General features: G+C 50.8%; 1 protein-coding gene across 2 annotated transcripts in view; it reads right to left on the bottom strand.

Moving 5' to 3' along the window:
• Positions 1-19,908, bottom strand: part of ST14 (ST14 transmembrane serine protease matriptase) — a 49,898-nt gene that overhangs the window by 12,184 nt on the left and 17,806 nt on the right. The window contains exons 1-11 of one of the 2 annotated variants that reach the window (XM_034754759.1): positions 14,529-14,662; positions 12,064-12,223; positions 10,894-11,021; positions 10,305-10,375; positions 8,689-8,849; positions 7,745-7,780; positions 6,850-7,087; positions 4,425-4,564; positions 3,937-4,034; positions 2,623-2,732; positions 845-975 (exon numbers count right to left, since the gene is read on the bottom strand). In XM_034754759.1, coding sequence (XP_034610650.1) covers positions 845-975; positions 2,623-2,732; positions 3,937-4,034; positions 4,425-4,564; positions 6,850-7,087; positions 7,745-7,780; positions 8,689-8,849; positions 10,305-10,375; positions 10,894-11,021; positions 12,064-12,220 — 1,270 coding nt within the window. In that variant the 5' untranslated portion in view covers positions 12,221-12,223; positions 14,529-14,662. Of the gene's footprint in view, positions 1-844; positions 976-2,622; positions 2,733-3,936; positions 4,035-4,424; positions 4,565-6,849; positions 7,088-7,744; positions 7,781-8,688; positions 8,850-10,304; positions 10,376-10,893; positions 11,022-12,063; positions 12,224-14,528; positions 14,663-19,908 lie in introns of those variants that run through there. The other variant, XM_034754758.1, reaches the window with a different exon arrangement.

Raw genomic sequence — 19,908 nt, 5'->3', positions numbered from 1 at the left:
CTGGATGGGCTATTCTATCCTGTGCTTGCATCTCACCACGTCTGTTTCCACCCACTGGACACTTGGCACGAAGAAGCCAGAATGAGACATTATGTAAGAACAAACTTGAGAGACAAGGTTCAAACGACAGACTGGATCCTGATCCGGACTTCCCCAAAGCACAAGTGTATCTGTACCTCGTGGATTCAGTGAGTCTGATCATCCAGTGCAGGGGATTGGACTAGAAGACCTCTCGAGCGCCTTTCCAGTCCTACACTTCTATGATTCTATGTCTCCCTCTAGTGCTGGGTCCAGTGACTACAACAATCTGCTACTTATTCCCAGTGAAGAGGAGTTACCCTTTTCACTCAAATACCCTCGATGCCTAAGGCCTTGCAACCTGGGGTGGTCTCATTAAATTCGAGCTAGGATTTCCCTTGGCCCATTTACAGTAACAAAATTCAGATCTGGCTCAGTACTTTCCGAGCATTTGGGGTGGTCCAGTTCAGGTTATTGTTAAAATAGGGCCAGAACCTTCCATTTGCCTCAGAATTGCACTAGAAAAGAAAAAGGGTTGTGCAAATAGGTACATATAGAATTCCCGGGATTTTATCAGTGAACAACGAATGCATGCTACCCAACTTATAGAGCGACTACAGCAATAAGCCAAGCGAGCAGGTGTCCTTCCCAAGATGTGATGGCCCAGCTGGGCTATGCACATCCATCACCACTCATTTCATTTCCCACCCAAACCCTCCAGGGGTCAAAGGGCAGACCAATAACCCAGCTGCATCCCTCCTTCCTCAGCAGCTAAGAAAATAAGCCAGTTCCCCTGAAAGTTCACAGCATCTGGGTTTCAACTTACGGTCACTGGAATCGTAAGACAGGAACTCTGCCGAGAAGCCAGTGTCTGTGTGCGACTGGTCTGAATGGAACCGGACCGTGATTTTGTTGCTGTTACTTGCCACCACAAACTGGGGGCGCTCTCCACAGTACCTGGCGGGAGGGGAGGACAACACAGATTTAGGAACTGTTACAGTACAGAAGACAGGGTCCCTCCCTCACCAGTAGAAAAAGGCAATTTCCATAGTGTGTCTCACATATGTCCATCAGCCTAGGACACCAGCAGGGTCTTCTCACTCCCACTCACTCTAAACAAGGGCTGACCCCAGCATGGATTAGCGGGGTGACCATGGCTCCATGCCAGGTGCAAGATTTAGATGCCTCGCCCCGAACTGCAGAGCTGCAAAGTTGAGACTGGATTTCAAAGTCGGGGTGCTTAGATCGGTGGCGAGAAGGGGGCTGTTTGATATGGCCCATGCAAGATATAAGGGCCTGCAAAGATCTCGACAACTGTTGGTAGCTGGTGTGCTGAGAGACCACTGCCCCTCATGCTGACCAGCAAGGTCACATTGCTTCCTTGTGCTTCCCTGGCTGCCTGGATCCACCTGTTGTCTCTTGTTTTATACTCAGATTATAAGCCCCTGGGGCACTGACAGTCTCTTTGTTGTGTGTGTGTGTGTGTGTGTGTGTGTGTGTGTGTGTGTACAGCGCCTAGCACAACAGGATCCTAGTCCCTGGCTAGGAGTCCTCAGTGCTACCACAGCACAAGTGCTACCAAGGGCTAGCTGTGAAATTTGGGTCCGGATTTAGATTCTGATCTCCCCCACATTTCCAAAAGGGTGGTTAGCCCCAGAGAGCTGACCCAAGCACTCAACAAGATAGCTCACTTCTATTAAAACTTTTTAAACCATGAATTATTTTTGCAGGAGTTGTTACATTGCAAAGCAGCAAACAGGTATGGCTTTCAATTCCATTAACAAATTAACGGAAAACTAACGTAACCAAGTTGTCCTTGTAGCGTACGTAGCTGATCTTGCTTTCTGCACACTGCACCTTTAAATTTCTACAAGTTCGCTATTGCGTATTCGTTTCAGATGACACACACCAACCACTCCCCTTCTCCACTTCACTTTTGTGCTTCTCTTTTAGGACATTTACTGAGGTTGAAAGCACAGGGCTGCTCGGTGTGAACAGAAAGAAGAACAGTCCTATCTGGATTCCTAACCGGCATCTGACAGCGGTTAGCTTTGTAGACAGCATCTGATGTTGAAATCCAAGTAGAGTAACCCCCAGCTATAGCCACTAGGCCGTGATCCCCAGTGATGGGCAACAAGCCAGATTCTCACAGCAGCAATAGTGTAATCCCACCATTCTCCCTGGGACATAGGAACTGCCAGACTGGATCAGACACCTGGTCCATCCTGTCCAGTATCCCATCTCTGACAGCGGCCAATGCCAGGTACTTCAGAGGAAAGTGTGAGATAACCTGCCCCCACGAAGGTCTCACCCTAATCCTCAATTATTGGCTTAAACCCAGAAGCATGAGGTTTTATATCCCTTCCAGAATCTGTTAGCATTTGCTATAGCAGCTCTGGGGATTATTGTAAACAATATAAATGCCCAATCCCATTTGGAATCTTGCTAAATTCTTGGCCTCAATGACCCTGTGGCAGTGAGTTCCACAGCCTAATGACATGTTGTATGAAAAAGTATTTCCTTTGATCAGTTTAATTTGCCACCCTTTGTTTCATCGGTCCCCAGCCTGTGCCTCCGAGTCATGTCACATTGCCCAGCACTTACTTTGTATTGCTGATCTCCACATAATCCTTGGTGCAGGAACCGACCGGGACGCCAGGTTCCAATACGTAGAACAGGTTGAAACGCACCTTCACGTTCTTTGTAGGGGGAACCTGAGAGGGGCGAGACAAGAGGCAGCAGAGTCAGTGAGAGGCAAGTGAGAGTGGGGAACTGGTTTCTCTTCCTTCCTCCTTTGGTGATCAGAAAAGGGAGCCAGACACCAATTTAGACAGAAGAGGGGTGAGATTTGGGGGGGCAGAAGACGAGTCCATGAGGAAAGGCCAGAGCAGAACAATAATAAAAATCACAAATAATCCTTGGCATTTGCACAGTGCTCTGTGCCTCCCTGCCTCAGCGGGGGGCATTCTTTTGCCTCTGCAGGTCTTTGAAATTCCTGTTTAAACGAGGGTCCCGCCACCAGGCTGCAGGCAGTGGCCCTGGGAGGGAGTGACAGCAGAGCTGGGCCATAAGGGACTCCTCCCAGGGGAAAGCTAGCCAGCATTTAGTTGGGGAGAAGACACCGCACCCCCAAGAAAGTGAAGAGCGTCACAAAAGAGGGGGCGGGGTATGCAGAGCTTTTCAAACCTGATTCACAACAGAGACTGGGCCAGTCAGACAATCTACCACCTGTAGTTTACTCTGGACAGCTCCCATGGGTTGCCAGGCAAGCCGTAGCTTTAGTCCTAGCCGCATAGAGCCAGGTGTTGCTACAGGAGTTACCCATCGCCCAGCTCACCTGGTCAATTTCAGAGGAAAGACGCGAATGGTCAGGGAAAAGCCTCATGACACCGCTGGAGTCATTCGGAACAAGGACTGACCAAAGCAAGGTAGGGGACATTGACAGAGGGGAGAAACCAACACAGAAATGGACAAATCAAGTCAAGCCAGGGCCCATCATCTCCAGCATCCCATCCCCCATGGTGGCTAGTAGCAGACACTTCGGAGGAAAGTGCAAGAACCAACTCCAGTGGAATAACCTGCCCACGGCAGAAGTTTCTTCCTACCCCATGCATCAGAGGCTGGCTTGTTCCCCAAGGTCCCTTATGCCCTGTGTAAAGCCCTAGCCAGTGCTATTATTCACATACAATACCGAGGGGGATGAAAGTTAATGGGAGCTAGGCGCCTTCAAAAAATATATATATATCGATCTTCACCCCCAAATCCTTCTGGGAATCCTGCTAACCTCTTGGCCTTAGCAATCACCTGCCGAACTCACTGCCATGACTAACAATGGGCTAAGCTGACCCCAGCTGGCCGCCTCCACCTCTTACTTCTATCAATCCACGCTAGGCAGAAGGGTCCGTCCCACGCTCTCACCTCTATGTCCCAGACACAATCCATGTTGGGTGGATAGTGGGCTGGGTAGTAAGGGGTGGTGAAGTTTCCACTTTCTGCGTTCAACGTCTTGCTGCAGGCTAGAAGACAAAGCAGGAAAAGGAAATCCAGGTGCCAGGGCTTCCAAAAGCAGTGATCGGCTATTATCCGAGGCAGGAACAGACACAGGTAGAGCAGCCTTTAAGGAGGTTAAGCCAATCTCTGGAGATACCGGCTCCACTCCAAGGCATGGATAGAACCCAGGAGACCAATTAGGTGGTCTTCCCAGCTAATCCAACATAATTCCTTCCCCTTTCTCCTTAGGGGGCATCATTAAAGAAGCCAAGTGCACTGTGGGTAAGCTTCTGAGAGCCAGGAAGAGACCTGCTTCTAAGGGACTCCTGTGCAATTGGCAGCATCATCACAAGCACCTGGCTTCTCCCTTCCCCACCTCCACGAGAGAGGGGGGCTTTCCCGAGCCCCCTACTTACTTGCAGCCTTCGGGAGCTGGAAGAACTCCGCCTTGAAGCCAGGGTTCCGCCCCTCAGCGTTGGTGATCAGCATGACCAGCATGACGTTCTGGGAGGACAGGAAGGTCAGGTTGTAGGACGGAGGGTAACTGCCGCACAGCCTGGGAGGAAGGAAGCACAGAGCGCGCCACGCGATGGAACGGAGCCGAGACAGGAGCTCAGCTGCCACGTTATGCCCGCTTCATTGCTTGGCATTCCCCTTCCCCACCACGTAGAGTCCCTACCCCGCCCCAGAAAAGATAATCCCAGATTTAAAGGGACACTATCAGCTCAATCATATAATAATATCCAGGTTGCATTAGACCTCACAGTGCTTTACAAAGGAGGGCCGGATCATAATCCCCACTTGACAGCTGGGGAAACTGAGGCACAGAGCAGGGGGAGGGGGAGTGACTTGCCCAAGGTCACCTAGCTGGCCAATAGCAGAGCCAGGAAGAGAACTCAGGTCTCGAGTCCCAGTCCACTAGGCCATGCTGCCTCCATGTATTACAGTGGTTCCTGAGCTATGGGACCCTGTTACTGGGGGCTGCAGAGTGGTCTCTTCCTCCTGGTTGCTAAACTGCTTGACAAGAAATGAAAGACTTTTTTGGTGAGCAATTGTCGTTGCCCGAGGGATCGTCTGTGGTCAGGAATAGGCAGCATGGCATCTATTATGTGCGTGACACTCGGAGCAGGTTTCCCAGCCGCGAAGAAGAGCTCCGTGGAAGCCTGAAAGCTGGTCTCTCCCACCAACCAAAGTTGGTCCGATAAAAGCTATTACCTCCCCCACCTTGTCTCTCTAATACCCTGGGACCAACAAGGCTAGACCAACACTGCATAGATTGTATGTGTATTGCAGCAGTACCCAGCCTGGAGACCCAAATCACAGGCCAGGACCCCACTGTGCCAGGGCTATACAAACAAAACGAAAGCCCCGTCCTAAGTGGTTTTTCTTTCGGTTCAACTTTTTAATAGTTTGTGCCACATCTTGCGAGTCTTCGTTCCCCCCCCACACACACACACCAGTTGTTTTAAGTGAGCATTTCTTTGCCTGGGCTGCCAATACATTAAGGTTATTAAAAGTGATTGTTTTGTAAATCCAGACAACTGTCCATTCGCTGCGTTACCCTCCTTGTGGACAAAAACAAAATCAGTGAGGGCAGTTTTACTTGCAGAGGCTTACGGCGATAATATTCAGGTCGGCTAACTCTGCCATGAGAAAGCTCGGCAGGCAAAAAACCAAACTGCTTCCATTGGAATATGCATTAAAAAGGACTATTTCTATCGGCTTGGGACCATCTCTTTGTTCCATGTTCGTACAGTGCCTGCCGTGACCGGGGCTCCTAAGTGCCTCCACAATAAGTGAATTATTAATTATATATTAATTATCTTAGTCCGCCCAGGAAGGAGGTTTCAAATGACCTATTTATTCAAGAGTTCTCTTCCCCCATCTCGGTTTTCTCCTTGCAATCCCTCTGCTCACACCCCCTGCTGCTCTCGTGCGGGTCTTGCATATATTCATTCTAGCTCTGTTCAGTTAGTATTTGGTCCGACCCCAACAGCCGGTTAAGTCTGGAGTTCAGTGTCACGCCACTGATTTATCGGATTACTTCTGTTGTGACGGCAGCCCCATTGTGCTGGGTGCCACATAGACACACAGGAAGACAGTCCTTGCCCTAAAGGGCTTGATTCCTACTCACTTTCCTTCGGAGGCTAATTCCACAGTCTAGCAGCTCTGGCTGTCTCATAGACTCATAGATTTTAAAGTCAGAAGGGACCATTATGTTCATCTAGTCTGACCTCCTGCACAACGCAGGCCACAGAATCTCACCCACCCACTCCTGTAACAAACTCCTAACCTATGCCTGAGTTATTTAAACCACAATTTGAGGACTTCAAGACCTCAAGGTGCAGAGAATCCTCCAGCAAGTGACCCGTGTCCCACGCTGCAGAGGAAGGCGAAAAACCTCCAGGGCCTCTGCCAATCTGCCCTGGAGGAAAATTCCTTCCTGACCCCAAATATGGCGATCAGCTAAACCCTGAGCATGTGGGCAAGACTCACCAGCCAGCACCCAGGAAAGAATTCTCTGTAGTAACTCAGATCCCACCCCACCTAACATCCCATCACAGACCATTGGGCATATTTACCTGCTAATAATCAAAGATCAATTAATGGCCAAAATTAGGCTATCCCATCGTACCATCCCTTGTCGGACAATTCCCTTGTTATTCAGCGCAAGAGCCCTGTGGCTCAGCGTAATCCATTACCCCTTGCTCTGCCCGGGACAACTCCTCTCACTCCTTGGCATTCAACACCCTTCAGAAGCCTGTGGACGGGCCCCACTTTCTTCCCCCCACCCTCCCCGAATCTCCCCACGGAAGGAGGTAGCCCAGAAAAGTCACTCACGTCACAAGGGTGTGGGGTTCCACGGGGCTCAGGGAGTTGTAGACCTTGATGAAGTCGCTCCCTTCCTGGCAGCGCTCCACGTCGAAGGTCTTGAAGGTCAGGCTGATGACGGAGTCAGCGTCGGCCCTCAGGACCCACATGCAACGAGCATTGTTCGGGTACGGGCTGTTGGGAAAGCCCGGGGTAGTGAAGCTGGTGATCTCACCTTCCTTGGCGTGTAGGGCAAAATTGCAGCTATCTGCCGAGAGGAGGGCGGGGGGGCAGGGGAGAAGGTCCGGATGTCAGTAAAGGCATCACAGAAGGGAAAGCAGATAGACGTCGCAAACAGGTAGTTCTTGGTTTAAACCACAAGAGATGAAAAAGCACCGAGGTCCAACACCACATGCTCTATCTGGCCCCCGGTAATCCCAAGGTGTGGGCTAAGACACCAGGAAGCTCCGATGACTTGGTTTTCTGTGTGCAGCTTTAAATTTCTAAGAACTCTCCCTGCATGCAGAGTCCAACAGGGGATTTAGTCTTTAGTCTCTCTGCAGACTGTTACAGAGGAGACACACACACTGTGCTCTCTCAGGGAGACCAGACCTTTGTTCTTTCTTGTTATGGTTTTCCTTTAGCTAAAAAGGAAAGTTGCACTATCTATGGAAAAACCTGCCACTTGGGAGAGGCCCACCTAATCCTACTAGAGGATCCCGAAGGTCAGGCCCAGTGAGGGGTCACGTATTTGGAAACATGAGCATCCCTAGGCTTCTCCTGGCCGCGAATGAAAACCCTCCCAGCAAATCCAAGAGTTTCCTAGAGCTCAACCCAGGGGGCTCCTAGTTGAAAAGAGGAATCAGTCCCACCCTCCAATTCAGGGGCAATATTTGCCGGCAAGAACCGTAAGAGTTACACTTACTGTCTCCTGGTGACTGCATTATACTGGAATCAGCAGCTACAAGAGAAAAAACACATCACTGCTGAGATGTTAGGCAGGGAGCACCCAGCCAGCCTGCATTTGATGGGGGGAAGAGCATCTTCCCTGACAGTGAGATCTGGGGAACTGGTCCTCTGCCCCCAAAACAAGCAGAGCTCTGGCGTAGGTGCCTTCGATCATAGGGGAGAGGGCTCAGGTCCGGAGGCTTCAGAATCTAAGCAAACAAGCTACAGTACAGCGTTCTCTTATGATCTCGTCCTGGAGGGAGGACTGCAGCTCTCTCCAGAAGCAGCAGGGAGAGCGCCGGGCTTCCCCATGAGCACAACCTGCTTCCAGCTCCCATGCCTAAGAGTCGCTATTCCTCACTAGCTGCCTGGGGTTGGGGAATCTTCCTTTCTCTCCAGCCAGCCTGTCCTGGTTCCCAGCCCCGTCGCCCCCATCAGAGGGGGGATGAGCTCTCACGAGCCAAAAAAAAAAAAAAAAAAAATCCCACTCCCTGGCTCTGCCCCGCCCCCAAAGAGTCCCTTAGCGCTGCTTCCCCTGCACCATACCTAGAGCACGTCACCTGTCCCAGGCATCGAGTGCTTATCAAATTAGCACTTTGCCCTTTTGTAGAGCCTTCCCTCCAAGGACTCTCAAGCCACTTCCAGTCATTAACCTTCACAGCCCGGGCAAAGTAAGCAAATGTCATCCCCATTGTACAGACAGGGAAACTGAGGCATGGAGCCGTTAAGAGATCTACCCACACCCAGCGAGCTAGTGGCAAACCTAAGACTAGGATGGCTTGCAGGCCTCCAAGCACAGGTCTCTTCTGCCTTCCAAAGAAACCCTGCAGAGTTAGAATCACCAGGGCCATCAGGCAGTTCCCTCCCACTGACCTAGAGCCCAACGAGGAAGAAGAGTAGGGGAACGAAGCTAGGACTCACGGAAAGCAACAATCGACTTGACTTGCAGCACGGGGTTCCGTGACTTGTACTCCACCGTTTGGATCAGACTCTGCTTGTCAGCCATGGCCTTGTCAAGCGCCTCGACCCTGTATGCCGGGACGATGAACTCCGACCAGTAATAGGCAACCACGCTGCCTTCACTGCAAAGGGAAAGGGAGGCAAGTTACTGACAGCATGCAAACGCCATGGGGAGGAGGAGGAGGAGACGGGATCCGGGGACTCAGACTTTAACGTCAGCAGGGACCATCATGATCATCTAGTCTGACCCTCCTGCACGTTGCAGGACACAGAACCTCCCCCACCCACTCCTGTAATAGACCCCTAACCTCTGGCTGAGTTACTAACATCCTCAAAAACAAGTTACAGAGAATCCACCATTGACATTGGTTTAAACAAGCAAGGGACCCATGCCCCACGCTGCAGAGGAAGGTGAAAAAGCCCCAGGGTCTCTGACAATCTGACCCACAGGGAAATTCCTTCCCGACCCCAAATACAGCAATCAGTTAGACACCGAGCATGTGGGCAAACCCCACCAGCCAAACACCTGGGAAAGAATTCTCTGTAGTAACTCAGAGCCTCCCCATCTAGTGTCCCATCCCCAGCCACTGGAGTTATTTGCTGGTAGCAGTCGCAGATCGACTCCCCGCCATCGTAGGCAGTCCCATCATCCCAGCCCCTCCATAAACTTATCAAGCTCAGTCTTGAAGTCAGTTCAGTTTTTTGCCCCCACTGCTCCCCTGGGGAGGCTGCTCCAGAACTTCGCTCCTCTGATGGTTAGAAACCTTCACCTAATTTCAAGCCTAAACCTGTTGATGGCCAGTTTATATCTGTTTGTTCTTGTGTCCACATTGGCACTTAACTTAAATAATTCCTCTCTCTCCCTTGTATATATCCCTCTGATGTATTTACAGAGAGCAAGCATATCTCCCCTCAGCCTTCTATTGGCTAGGCTAAACAAGCCAAGCTCTGAGTCTCTTCTCACAAGGTAGGGTCTCCATTCCTCGGATCATCCGAGACATCCTCCTCTGCACCCATTCCACTCTGAATTCAAGGTCCAGGAGCAGTGGAGGCTGCAGGGAATGGCGCACTCTGCTCTCACCCAAAATCCCCTGGCTCAGACTGATTCTGAGGGCTCTTGGGGCAGAAGGGGAGCTAAACAAACTGGCTGAATATGGCCTTGCCAGGGGCTCTGTTCACGGAAGGGCCCTGCCAGACTGAGTCACCCACAGAGAGTCTATCCCTTAATACCACGACGAGGCCCCTGGCAAACCAACGTCACTTCATTTCAGTCTGGTGCCGCACCGTTCTGTTCCCTGGGGGCTGCTCCCATTCCGAAGCAGCGTGTTACAAAGACGACTCATTGCATTGGGTCCGTCTTACTCTCTTAATCTAAAATAAAAGGGAGCCCAACTGGGGAGCTCATAGCTGCTCCTTGTGCATGGGGGAAAACCAAGAGGTATTGCTGCAGTGAGGTGGCTCTGTCCCATGATACCCCAGGAAAGGTGAGTTTTTACCTCCCTCTAATTTCCGGGATGTACCAGCTCCCTGCCCCCACATATGGACTCAGGATGCAACTGTAGGGACGCAGCACCCACCTGAATGCAGTTATTACTGTCTTCTTGTGATAAGGGCCAATGTCTCGGTTATTTTTATAGATCTCCTCGATCTAAAATTTAAAAAAAAAAGGTAAGAGAAACACATTAAATATACAGATAAGCACCTAAACAAAATCAGGAGCAATTCAATTCCCAGCAGATCTGGGTGTTAAGAGAACAGAGTCAGGTTAAAAAACAACCCCTAACATCACAGATAAAGTTTGCAAGCCTGGGAACCTAAGGCAGGCTTCCGAGTCCATATTTAGGCACCTACAAAGTCCTGGGAGGACAACTTCAATATCATTCGTGAGGTGCTCAGATACTTCAGCAATTGGAGGCAGCGGAAGGGGTGTTGGCATCCTAGAAATACCTCCACAGCTGGATCCGCGACCCTTTCCACGGCACTGAGCTTGGCCCACTGAGCTCAGGTGGACATACAGAAGGCCGGTACTGAAGCCAGGGGGAGGGATCGGGCAGAAAGTGCCAAGTGGACTGCCGTGCAGAATCCCAACACCCATGACAAGCTCTGGGGTGGGAAGACGGCTGAGCGGAGAGCTCCCACACGGGGAGGAGTCAGCGAGTCCCTTACCGTGTGCTGCACCTTCTTGGAGAGCATGGCAAACTCGGTGGAGCTGGAGTTCTCGTAGGCGTCAATGAAGTTCATATTCACAATCACTAGGTGGCCATTGTAAACCTTCTGGACAGGGGCTCTCCGGTCTGGAAAACGCCATTGCAGAAAGAGAAAGGATCTCAGTGCAGCGATCAGAGCGAGAGAGCCTGAGCAAGGCGGGGAACTCGGCTTACAAAGGGCAGGGGCAGAGCTGGGAAAAGAACCCAGGAGTCCTGGCCTCCTACTCTAACCACTGGAAAACAGACAGACAGACCCCAGTTGTCAGCAGGCGGGACTGAACCTGGGACCACTGGAGCTTAGTACATGACCCACACACTCCCTAGCTGAGGAAGCACGTCCTGAGCTTCAAAGACTTCCCAGTTGAAATCCCAGACGAGCCCCCGGTTGTCAGTGGGTGGGATCGAACCTGGGACCTCTCGAGCTTAGTGCAGGAGCCTCTACTGCATGAGTTAAAAGCCATCTGGTTCTTAGCTAAGGCTGTAGCAGACTCATTAACTCTCTCTAAGTGGTCTCGGTGCGACTAGATGGGACAGAACAACACACCTAGGTGGTGTGTGGGTTACACTACCACATATAGAGCCATAGAGTTGAAGGCCAGAAGGAACCACCAGATCATCTAGTCTGACCTCAGGTGACTTGCCACTCCCCCGCCACCGAAATCAGACAGTCTTGCTGGCCAGAGGAGACTCAACTGCTGTGTGGCAAAGGCAGGGAACAGGAGGGACTGGGATGCTTAAGTGCCAGAGGCCCCCCGCAATGGCCGCCCCACTTTCACGTCAGGAGTCGGTCACCAAGGGGGGTACCCCAGCCAGGACGGGCTGCTGCAGCTGCCCCCCAAGGTAGTGCCATTGAGACACATAAGCCCCACTAAGCAGAGAGACGGCCGCCAGCTTTTACATGGCACTTCGATTGCAAGCTCTGCAGAGCAGGGACTGAATCTTACTTCGGTGTTTGTGCGGAGACAATACAATGGGGTCCGTGGACCCAAAAAGCAACAGCGTTCATCTGTGGGCAGCTCATTCGCGGGAATTAAAGTCCTCTGATCCGGAGGGGTCAGGTGCCATGGGAGAGCCCACCCTAGCCACCCAGTCTAGCTGCCATGTCCAGGCAGGGAAGCGCCACACTCACATTTGAAGTGCCACACCAGGAGGCCGACAATGAGGGAGACGAGCAGGAAGACGAGCAGCACAGTAGTCACCACCACCCATCGCTTCGGGCCGCGCTTCTCCACCTTCTTGGCATTCATGGTGGGGAGGAACTCCACCCCCTCCTCCAGGCCGTTCATGTCCTAGGAAGAGGAGTAGGGGACACAGGGTTAGAAAGCGCACTGCTACAAGCACACCATGCCCTGGTGCCAGGGCTTCTCAGTGCAGAGGGACAGGACTGGAACTCTAGAGATGTGGGTTCTAGTCCTGCTTCCCCTCATATGGAAGGAAGTGGGACTAGTGGTCATCACAGGGAACTAGGATGAACATGAAGCACAAAGATCCTGTTCTCGGATTTATTTATTAGCCAATGTCTTTATTCAGGAAGTTTTAACGGGTTGACAATTCTAGCCACATAAAGATCAGACAATACAATAATCATTACAACAGCGAGCTTCTGTGTAGAGAAATATTATGCAGTAATCTAAATCATTGGACCTCTCTATGTAATGGAGTGTTACCACTAGTCCTGTTCTCTTTTTACTAATGACCCCTGGGCGGTGCCAGAGCCGTCATCGGCCGCTGATCAGGGTTAAAATAACCCCCCTCTCCCAGCTCAGCCCCCATCTCACTCCAGAGCTCGTCATCAGTGCTGGTAACCTGCACTTGGCACCTTCGCTCCAAGATCCTCCATCTCGCTGTAGTAACGGGCTCCGGTGCCACCCCTGAGGAGAGTTAAATAACTCCCTGCACGATAATTCAACACATCATTACAGAGAAGCTCACAGTAGGGCAAACATCGAAGTGATCCTTGAATCACAGACACCGCAGTTGTTGGCCAATGCACCCACACACACACACGACTGGGTCCCAAGGTACAGGCCTACCCAATGAGATCAGCTCTGCCAAAAGACTGAGCAGGTCAACAGTCCACCTAACAGGTGGCCCTGGTACACATATGCAAATCACGACATTATAACCTTATGAGAGCTTTGTCTTCAAGCTGATGAAACCAACAGGAAGTTACTCAAAACAATTCTGCAACATGCATGCACCACACGCAGCTGGGTGCATATTGCAACACACACCAAACTAAATAACTTGCAAAACTTTCCTGGAAGCAGGAAAGTCAAGATGCTTCTGCAACCCGAATTCAAGCAGCTCATGAATTCACAAAAAGGTAAGTCGATCCAATTAAAGGAAATCAAAAGTGAAAACAGACCGAGTGTGTGAACACGCCAGTCAGGAGCTGTGACTGCTTAAAGAGAGGAGACCAGTGAGACGTATGGAAGGAAGTGAGACTAGGGGTTATCATAGGGAACTAGGATGTAGGATTCCGTCTCCAGTTTGCTTAGTGACTTTAGCAAGTTACTTAAACTCACCTGGAAATGGGATCATTACAAGAGCGTTGTGAGGTTTAGAGAGAGAGGTTTGTAAAGTACTTTGAAATTCTTGGTTGAAAGAGGCTACTGACATGCAAAATGTACTAGGTTCAGAGAGAAGCTCATGCCATTAGTTTCAGTAGCATAAAACCAAGAACTGTCATGTGGGACACTGGGAGAGCATGAAGGAGCACACGGATCTAGAGAGCACAGAAAGACAGTGGACAAAGATACTCCATCAGGATGTGGGCACCACATGGAGCTTGGGCCCTGTCCACACCAGCAGGCTGCACCATAATTCGCAGGGTAGCAGGAGGTCAGAGCTCCCTGGTCCTGTCTCCAGTCCAGCTTCCAGCCTTGCCATAAATCACCACCAGCCCGTGCAGGAGACAGAGTTTTCTCGGGGGCCTGGCTGAGACTGCAGAACAAACTCCCACGGGCACTAAGACCCATCCCAAACCTCCCCGCTTCCAGTTCCAAGCACATGACTTTGACCTGCCGCCTCTAACAAACGCAGAGCAGCATGGACATAAACAAACCCCAAACAAAACACTCCACAGCACATACAGTTCTCCCCCGGGGGAGAGGAACAGAGGCGCAACAGAGCACACAATAGAGTTTAGTTACTCACAGCTGAAAGGTGCTAGGATATCAGGGTGATGAGGGCAGTATAACAGCAGATATAGAATAGTAGAGGAGCACTACTAGTAGCAAAATGTGCTAGCGTAGATGTGCCCTTAAGTACAAGGGTAAGCAAGCATTAACCTCTCATAGCTGGGGAAACAGAGGCACCGAGGGGCAAAGTGACTTGTCGGGCAGTGGCAAGGCTGGGAGTTGAGCCAAGGGTCTCCTCGCTCTAACCATTAGATATCACTGTTTCTGCCACTTGACTGTCGGATGTTCATACAGGGACATCCTGCCCAAGAACGGGTCACCAAGAGTCAAGCTGTGAAGTTTGCCGGTCTATGTCTAAGCAGAGCGTTTGAGTGCTAGCTTTAATAGAGTCAGATCTATGGGCAGCACCCCTCCCCTCATGGCTAAGAGCACCTGTGGTTTTCACACTTACCGAGGGAACGCCACACAAACGCACGCCAGAGCAGGGTCAAGGAGTAGAAAGGAGAGCTCAGGGGCCTGACTCAGCTGCAGCATGAATAGACAGAAACCCAGAGGCTGAGGAACTCCCTGCCACATACTGAGAGGGTTTCAGGAACACACACGGGAGTTTCACTTTCTCACAACCCTTGCCCCGCCTCCAGCTCGCCTCACCCCTCCCACGTACCTGCAAAGAGAAAACTCAGCCAGGCCAGGGAGGGACCCAGAAACAGCCTGTGTATTTCCTTCCCAGATCACAGAAAGAGGGGCAAAGAGGAAGGAGCAAGCGTGTGATATAGTCTGCATTCGCTTCTGTTTCTCGCCAGCCAGGGCTGGTGCTACCATTTAGGTAAACTAGGCGGTTGCCTAGGGCGCCAAGATTTGGGGGCGCCAAAAAGCAGTGCCCCCAATTTTTTTTTTTTACATCATTCCTACGCCCCCTCCCCAAGCGCGCAGTTGCCGCTCCATTTCTCCCACCTCCCAGGCTTGCAGCGCCAATCAGCTGTTTGGCGCCGCAAGCCTGGGAGGGGAGGAGAATTAGAGCGGGGGGCGGCGTGCTCGGGGAGGAGGCAGAGCAGAGGTGAGCTGGGGTGGGGAGCTGCCGCACGGCTCCCCGGGGGGGTAGGGGGGAGCTGCCGCAGTGGGGGCGCCTCAGGGCGGGGAGCTGCCACAGGGCTTGGGGGGGGGGGGCACAAGGTGGAAGTTTCGCCTAGGGCGCAAAACTTCTTTGCATCGGCCCTGTCGCCAGCCTTGGTATGAACTGTGTTTGCACACACTCTGTACACTCAGACATTGATGCAAGAGGGTGTCTCGTTTTACACTTGCGGTATTTCCTGTTTTATGCACCATCCAGAGGGCGTGGCAGAGTTCTTAGCATCAGTCCTGCAGTCTAGACACATCCTACTAAAAGGGGCTCGAATCCCACCTAGGCTAACGTAGCCCTTCATCCTGCCCCGTATCCAGAGCTTCGTACAGTTCACCATGCCTTTCTGAGCCTCTGACACCACCCAGGCCTACCTGCTAGGAAGGGATATTCCAGGGGACTCCTCATGAGAGCAGGGGTTCGGAGCCCCAGTTCACTGGCCAAGTTTCTGCTCCCCTATAGCATGCTGGCTGCGCCCCATCTCATCGCGAGGTGGCTGCATTTCTGTGCTGACGGGGTGCAATTTGTGAAACGCTCTGGGACCCTTCAGCTTGAAATGCGCCTAGTAACGAGCAAGTCTGGGCCACCTCTCCCCTCGAGCACTGCAGCCTACTCCAGCCTGTCCCTAACTGCTACCCGCTCACCTTGCCATCCCCTTCATCTTGGCCATGTCGCCTCTCCTCAAAGCTCCTCGCAACAAATCCAAGGACGCTTTAGGGCGAGGCCCTGCTCAGCCGCCTCCTACCTGATCCATGTATCTGCTCTCCCCGGCTATTTGCCCTAGTGCCTGTAAATCTCTACACTGCTTCTGTCGCTTATTCTCATCTTTGCACCTTCCCTTATTTCCCCCCAGCCCCCAAATTTAGAATGGTCTCTGATTTCCTGTCTGCTGCTGAGCCTAGCCCTCTCCCCTAACACTCCCAAAATACTTCCTACCGTGCCCTCTTCCCCAATAACCTCTCCAAACCCTCTTTCCCAAGCCATGGCCTCAGGCCTTTTATCCCAAGCTGTCCAGGACAGAATACATTCTCCTGATGATTTGCCAAGCCCTGTGTAAATGTAACCCTTTATAAGTAACTATTAAAATGGTCATTGAAAGGCCATGGATACTAAAGGAACACAGTGTTCTCATCAGCTCTTTCAAGTTATTGGCAGAATTAATTAGTCCAAGACTCAGATGCACATTGTTACCATACAGCCCTGAGAGAGCTGGATCTATTAAGATGGCTGCTAGCACCCTTGGTTGTCTCTTCATCAGCTGACTCTGTGGAGCATTTGTAATACCACTATGTACAGCTGTGACTTGATAATCAGATGGGTTGTCCACCAAAAAAGGGAGAAGAGCAGAGCCACCATGAAGTCCATGATGGCCCACACCATACAGACCTACTTTGCCTAGACAGCATGCAATTCCCATGAGGCTGGGTGCAACAGAAGAAAGGACAGACTGATCGCCATGAAACCGAAATATTGCATAAATGGACCAATTTACTGTGCACATCAATCAGGATGGACAAACAGAAACCAATTGGAACCAAAGCTTCTTGGAGGTTCTGACAAATTTCTCCTCAGTATCAATAACTGGCCATAAAATACCTCCATCAAGGTCATTTTCATAGAATTGCCAACTCTCCTGATTTTATCATCATTCATTATAGCAGTTGCTTTTCTTAAAACCCCGGCTCCTGATGTCACGTTATCCCCTCAGAATCTCAGCTTTCCTTTGAAATAAAGGACTAAATAATGGTCTAGCTTCCTGGTAACAGAGAAAAGCTTGAAAATGCAAACCCTGAAGACTCCGGAAGCAGAAAGAAAATAAAAAGCCTCCAGTGTAGCATTTAAAAGCAAAAAAACAAAACAAAACAAAAAAACAATCTCATCATCTCTGAGCCAATCCCATGCGTGTTTGGAATTTGATTCATGTGCTTTGACTGCTTTGGGATGGCAATGCGGTGCTCACCGCACTCCCAAATGTGCTTGCAATCCCCTAGGAAACCTCCTTCCTAGGAGGCTTCCAGCCCAGTTGTGCTGACCAAGAGGTTCAGAATAGAATGAGGTTGTCCAGATGCTTCTCCGAATCCAGCCATGACCCTTATGAGGTCTCCTCCTCTCTATCTAGCTCCAGTATAACCCCAACAGCCACAAGTGCACGTAAAAAGAACAGAACTTGTGGCATCTTAGAGACTAACAAATTTATTGTAGCATAAGCTTTCGTGGGCTATAGCCCACTTCTTCGGATGCCGTAGCCCACGAAAGCTTATGCTCTAATAAATTTGTTAGTCTCTAAGGTGCCACAAGTCCTCCTGTTCTTTTTGCGGATACAGATAACAGATAACACGGCTGCTACTCTGAAAACTGCACATAAGAGTCTTATTTTAAGCTAACCATCCTGACATCACCGCTCTTTGGGAGAGAAGAGCATCTCCAATGGCTGCAGGAGCCCCAGACACAGCTGTCACCAGGGGACAACTTTGCAGGTTTGAATTCTATTCCCTTCACACCTCTCACAAGCTTTGCTCCTGATTAAACAGAGCGGGCCGCTCTCCGCTACTAGAGAGGGAAAGACAACGCTCATGTTTTTGTTCAGAAAAACAAGGTGCTGCTAGTCTGAGCCTTCTCAAATTCCACCGGTCCTGCAAGGTGAATTCCATTGAACACCACCGAGGGTATGTCTACACTAGAAAGAGTCTCCGCCAACCGAAGAAGGGCAGTATGGGGAGATGAGAGCCCTGTCTCTCAGCTCCGCTGGCAATTCCCTGGCTGCCTCATGGGCTCCCCTGCACTGAGTGGGGAAAGCCACTTGAGGCATCTCACCCCAGCAGGAAAGGGATCCAGCCGCTCACTCTCCAGGGGAGCAGGGGGCAGGTAGGCTCTAGCTGCCTGAGCTGTGAAATTGACAAGACAGCCGACGGAAGGGAAGCAGTGTCTACACAGACACTGCATTGCCCTAACTACACCGACATAAGCCCTACGCTTCTCGTGGAGGTGGAGTTACGATGTCAGTATATTAGGGCACTTACATCGGCGGGAGGAAGGCTGTGGGGTGGACACTGACATAATTAGGTCAATGCAAGCTGCCTTATGTCGATCTAGCTGTGTAGTGTAGATCAGCCCTGAGCTGCTGTAAAAAAGACCTTCCCTTCCCGCAGGGCAGGCGGTTAAAGGACCACGACTGCAGGTGGCCCAGTGACATGTTCTCTAATGGCATGCAGGGAACCAGGTTCCATCAGCATTCCTGGCCTGTCACCCTCTCCGCCCAGGGAGAGGACAGAACAGTGAGGGAGCAGTTTGCATTGCTGCGCCTTGTGCCATAAGCGCTCTGTGGTTAAACAGGAGCCTTCAGTCTCCGGGGCTGTTAATGTGGCACCTTCCACCAGCTGCTATGTTCCCATGCAACGATCAGCGAAAAACCCCGAAGATTCAGCTTTACAAAGTAAAACTGGGGGCCTAAAATCATTCACCAAATACATTCAGTTCTCAGACGCTGGAAGCAGATTCTCCCGTTCCAGTCTTTGCTTTATAGCTCTCTGCCCATCTGACCACAAGTCCTTCCTAGCTATTGCATAATCTGTAGGCTGGTTTCATTTGACCTGATTCGTTGACTCTCCTCCCACGACTCAGCTTTTAACTACAGGATAAAAAAAGTTCTGCTAGATACACTACAGCTGGATTTGTCTGCCATTGGTGGGGAGTCATGTCAATCATTGGGTAGCTTGGAGTGGCATGGAGCCCTATTCTCCCTTCACACCATTCTCGAGACAGGAGGCCATCTGTCATTTTAACCCACACACAGCGCTTCAGCCTTTTTGGCAGAGGCAGAAAACTACAATTTCTCCTCCTTAGCAGCCCCAACGACTCAACGGGAAGAAAGAGGCCACACACACAACTAACGTCAACAAGACCAAAGCAAGTTAGTCCAAAAAAGAGCCCCCACAAACCAATCCATGTACACCCACATTTTTTTCCTCCCCTGAAAAATGCAGAGATTTTGTAACGAAAGAATTCACACTGGTATTCTGCTAGATTTGTTCTTGTTCTGCAATATAAGAGTAATGTCCATAATACCAAAGGATCCTAGAGTGCCCACAATTACAGTTGAGAGAATCATTGATTTTTTTTATTCGAACTGAAAAATCTGAAAGAAAAAAAACTCGGTGTGCCAGACCCCGAAGAGTCACACAGTTCCACAATAGTGGGCATGCAGCCTCCACAGCTGCAAACCTGGGCCTTTGGACATCAATGATCCCTGTCCCTCCAAAATTCTCACATTCACCGCATCTTCCAATCTCCTTCTTTGAGTTCTAGGTCACACTTCCTAACACGCTGGCCCTAATTTCGGTCTGATCCCAGACTAACAGCTGGGCAATGCGATATATAGAATACTTAGTTAGCACTTGACATCTTCCAAGTGCTGTAGGAATGTTAACCAATTAGAGCGGATTTAAAAACCAGATTTCAGAGGAGGTTATGTGCCCATGGATCTTGGGACGAGGCTTGCTAATTCACACCAGCTCCCAGCAGGCCTACTCAAGCCAACCCCCTTGCTCTGAAGGCACAAGACACCATCCCCATCCCAGAAGAAGTTGGGATCCAAACTACATAGTTTGCATTATGAGCTCTTCCCAGGGCCGGCTCCAGGCACCAGCCCAGCAAGCAGGTGCTTGGGGCAGCCAAGGGGAAGGGGCGGCACATTGGGCTGTTCGGAAGCGGG

This window comes from Trachemys scripta, chromosome 21, assembly GCF_013100865.1.
Source record: "Trachemys scripta elegans isolate TJP31775 chromosome 21, CAS_Tse_1.0, whole genome shotgun sequence".
Classification (NCBI taxonomy): Eukaryota; Metazoa; Chordata; order Testudines; family Emydidae; genus Trachemys; species Trachemys scripta.
This window is presented reverse-complemented; position numbering and strand designations above follow the sequence as displayed.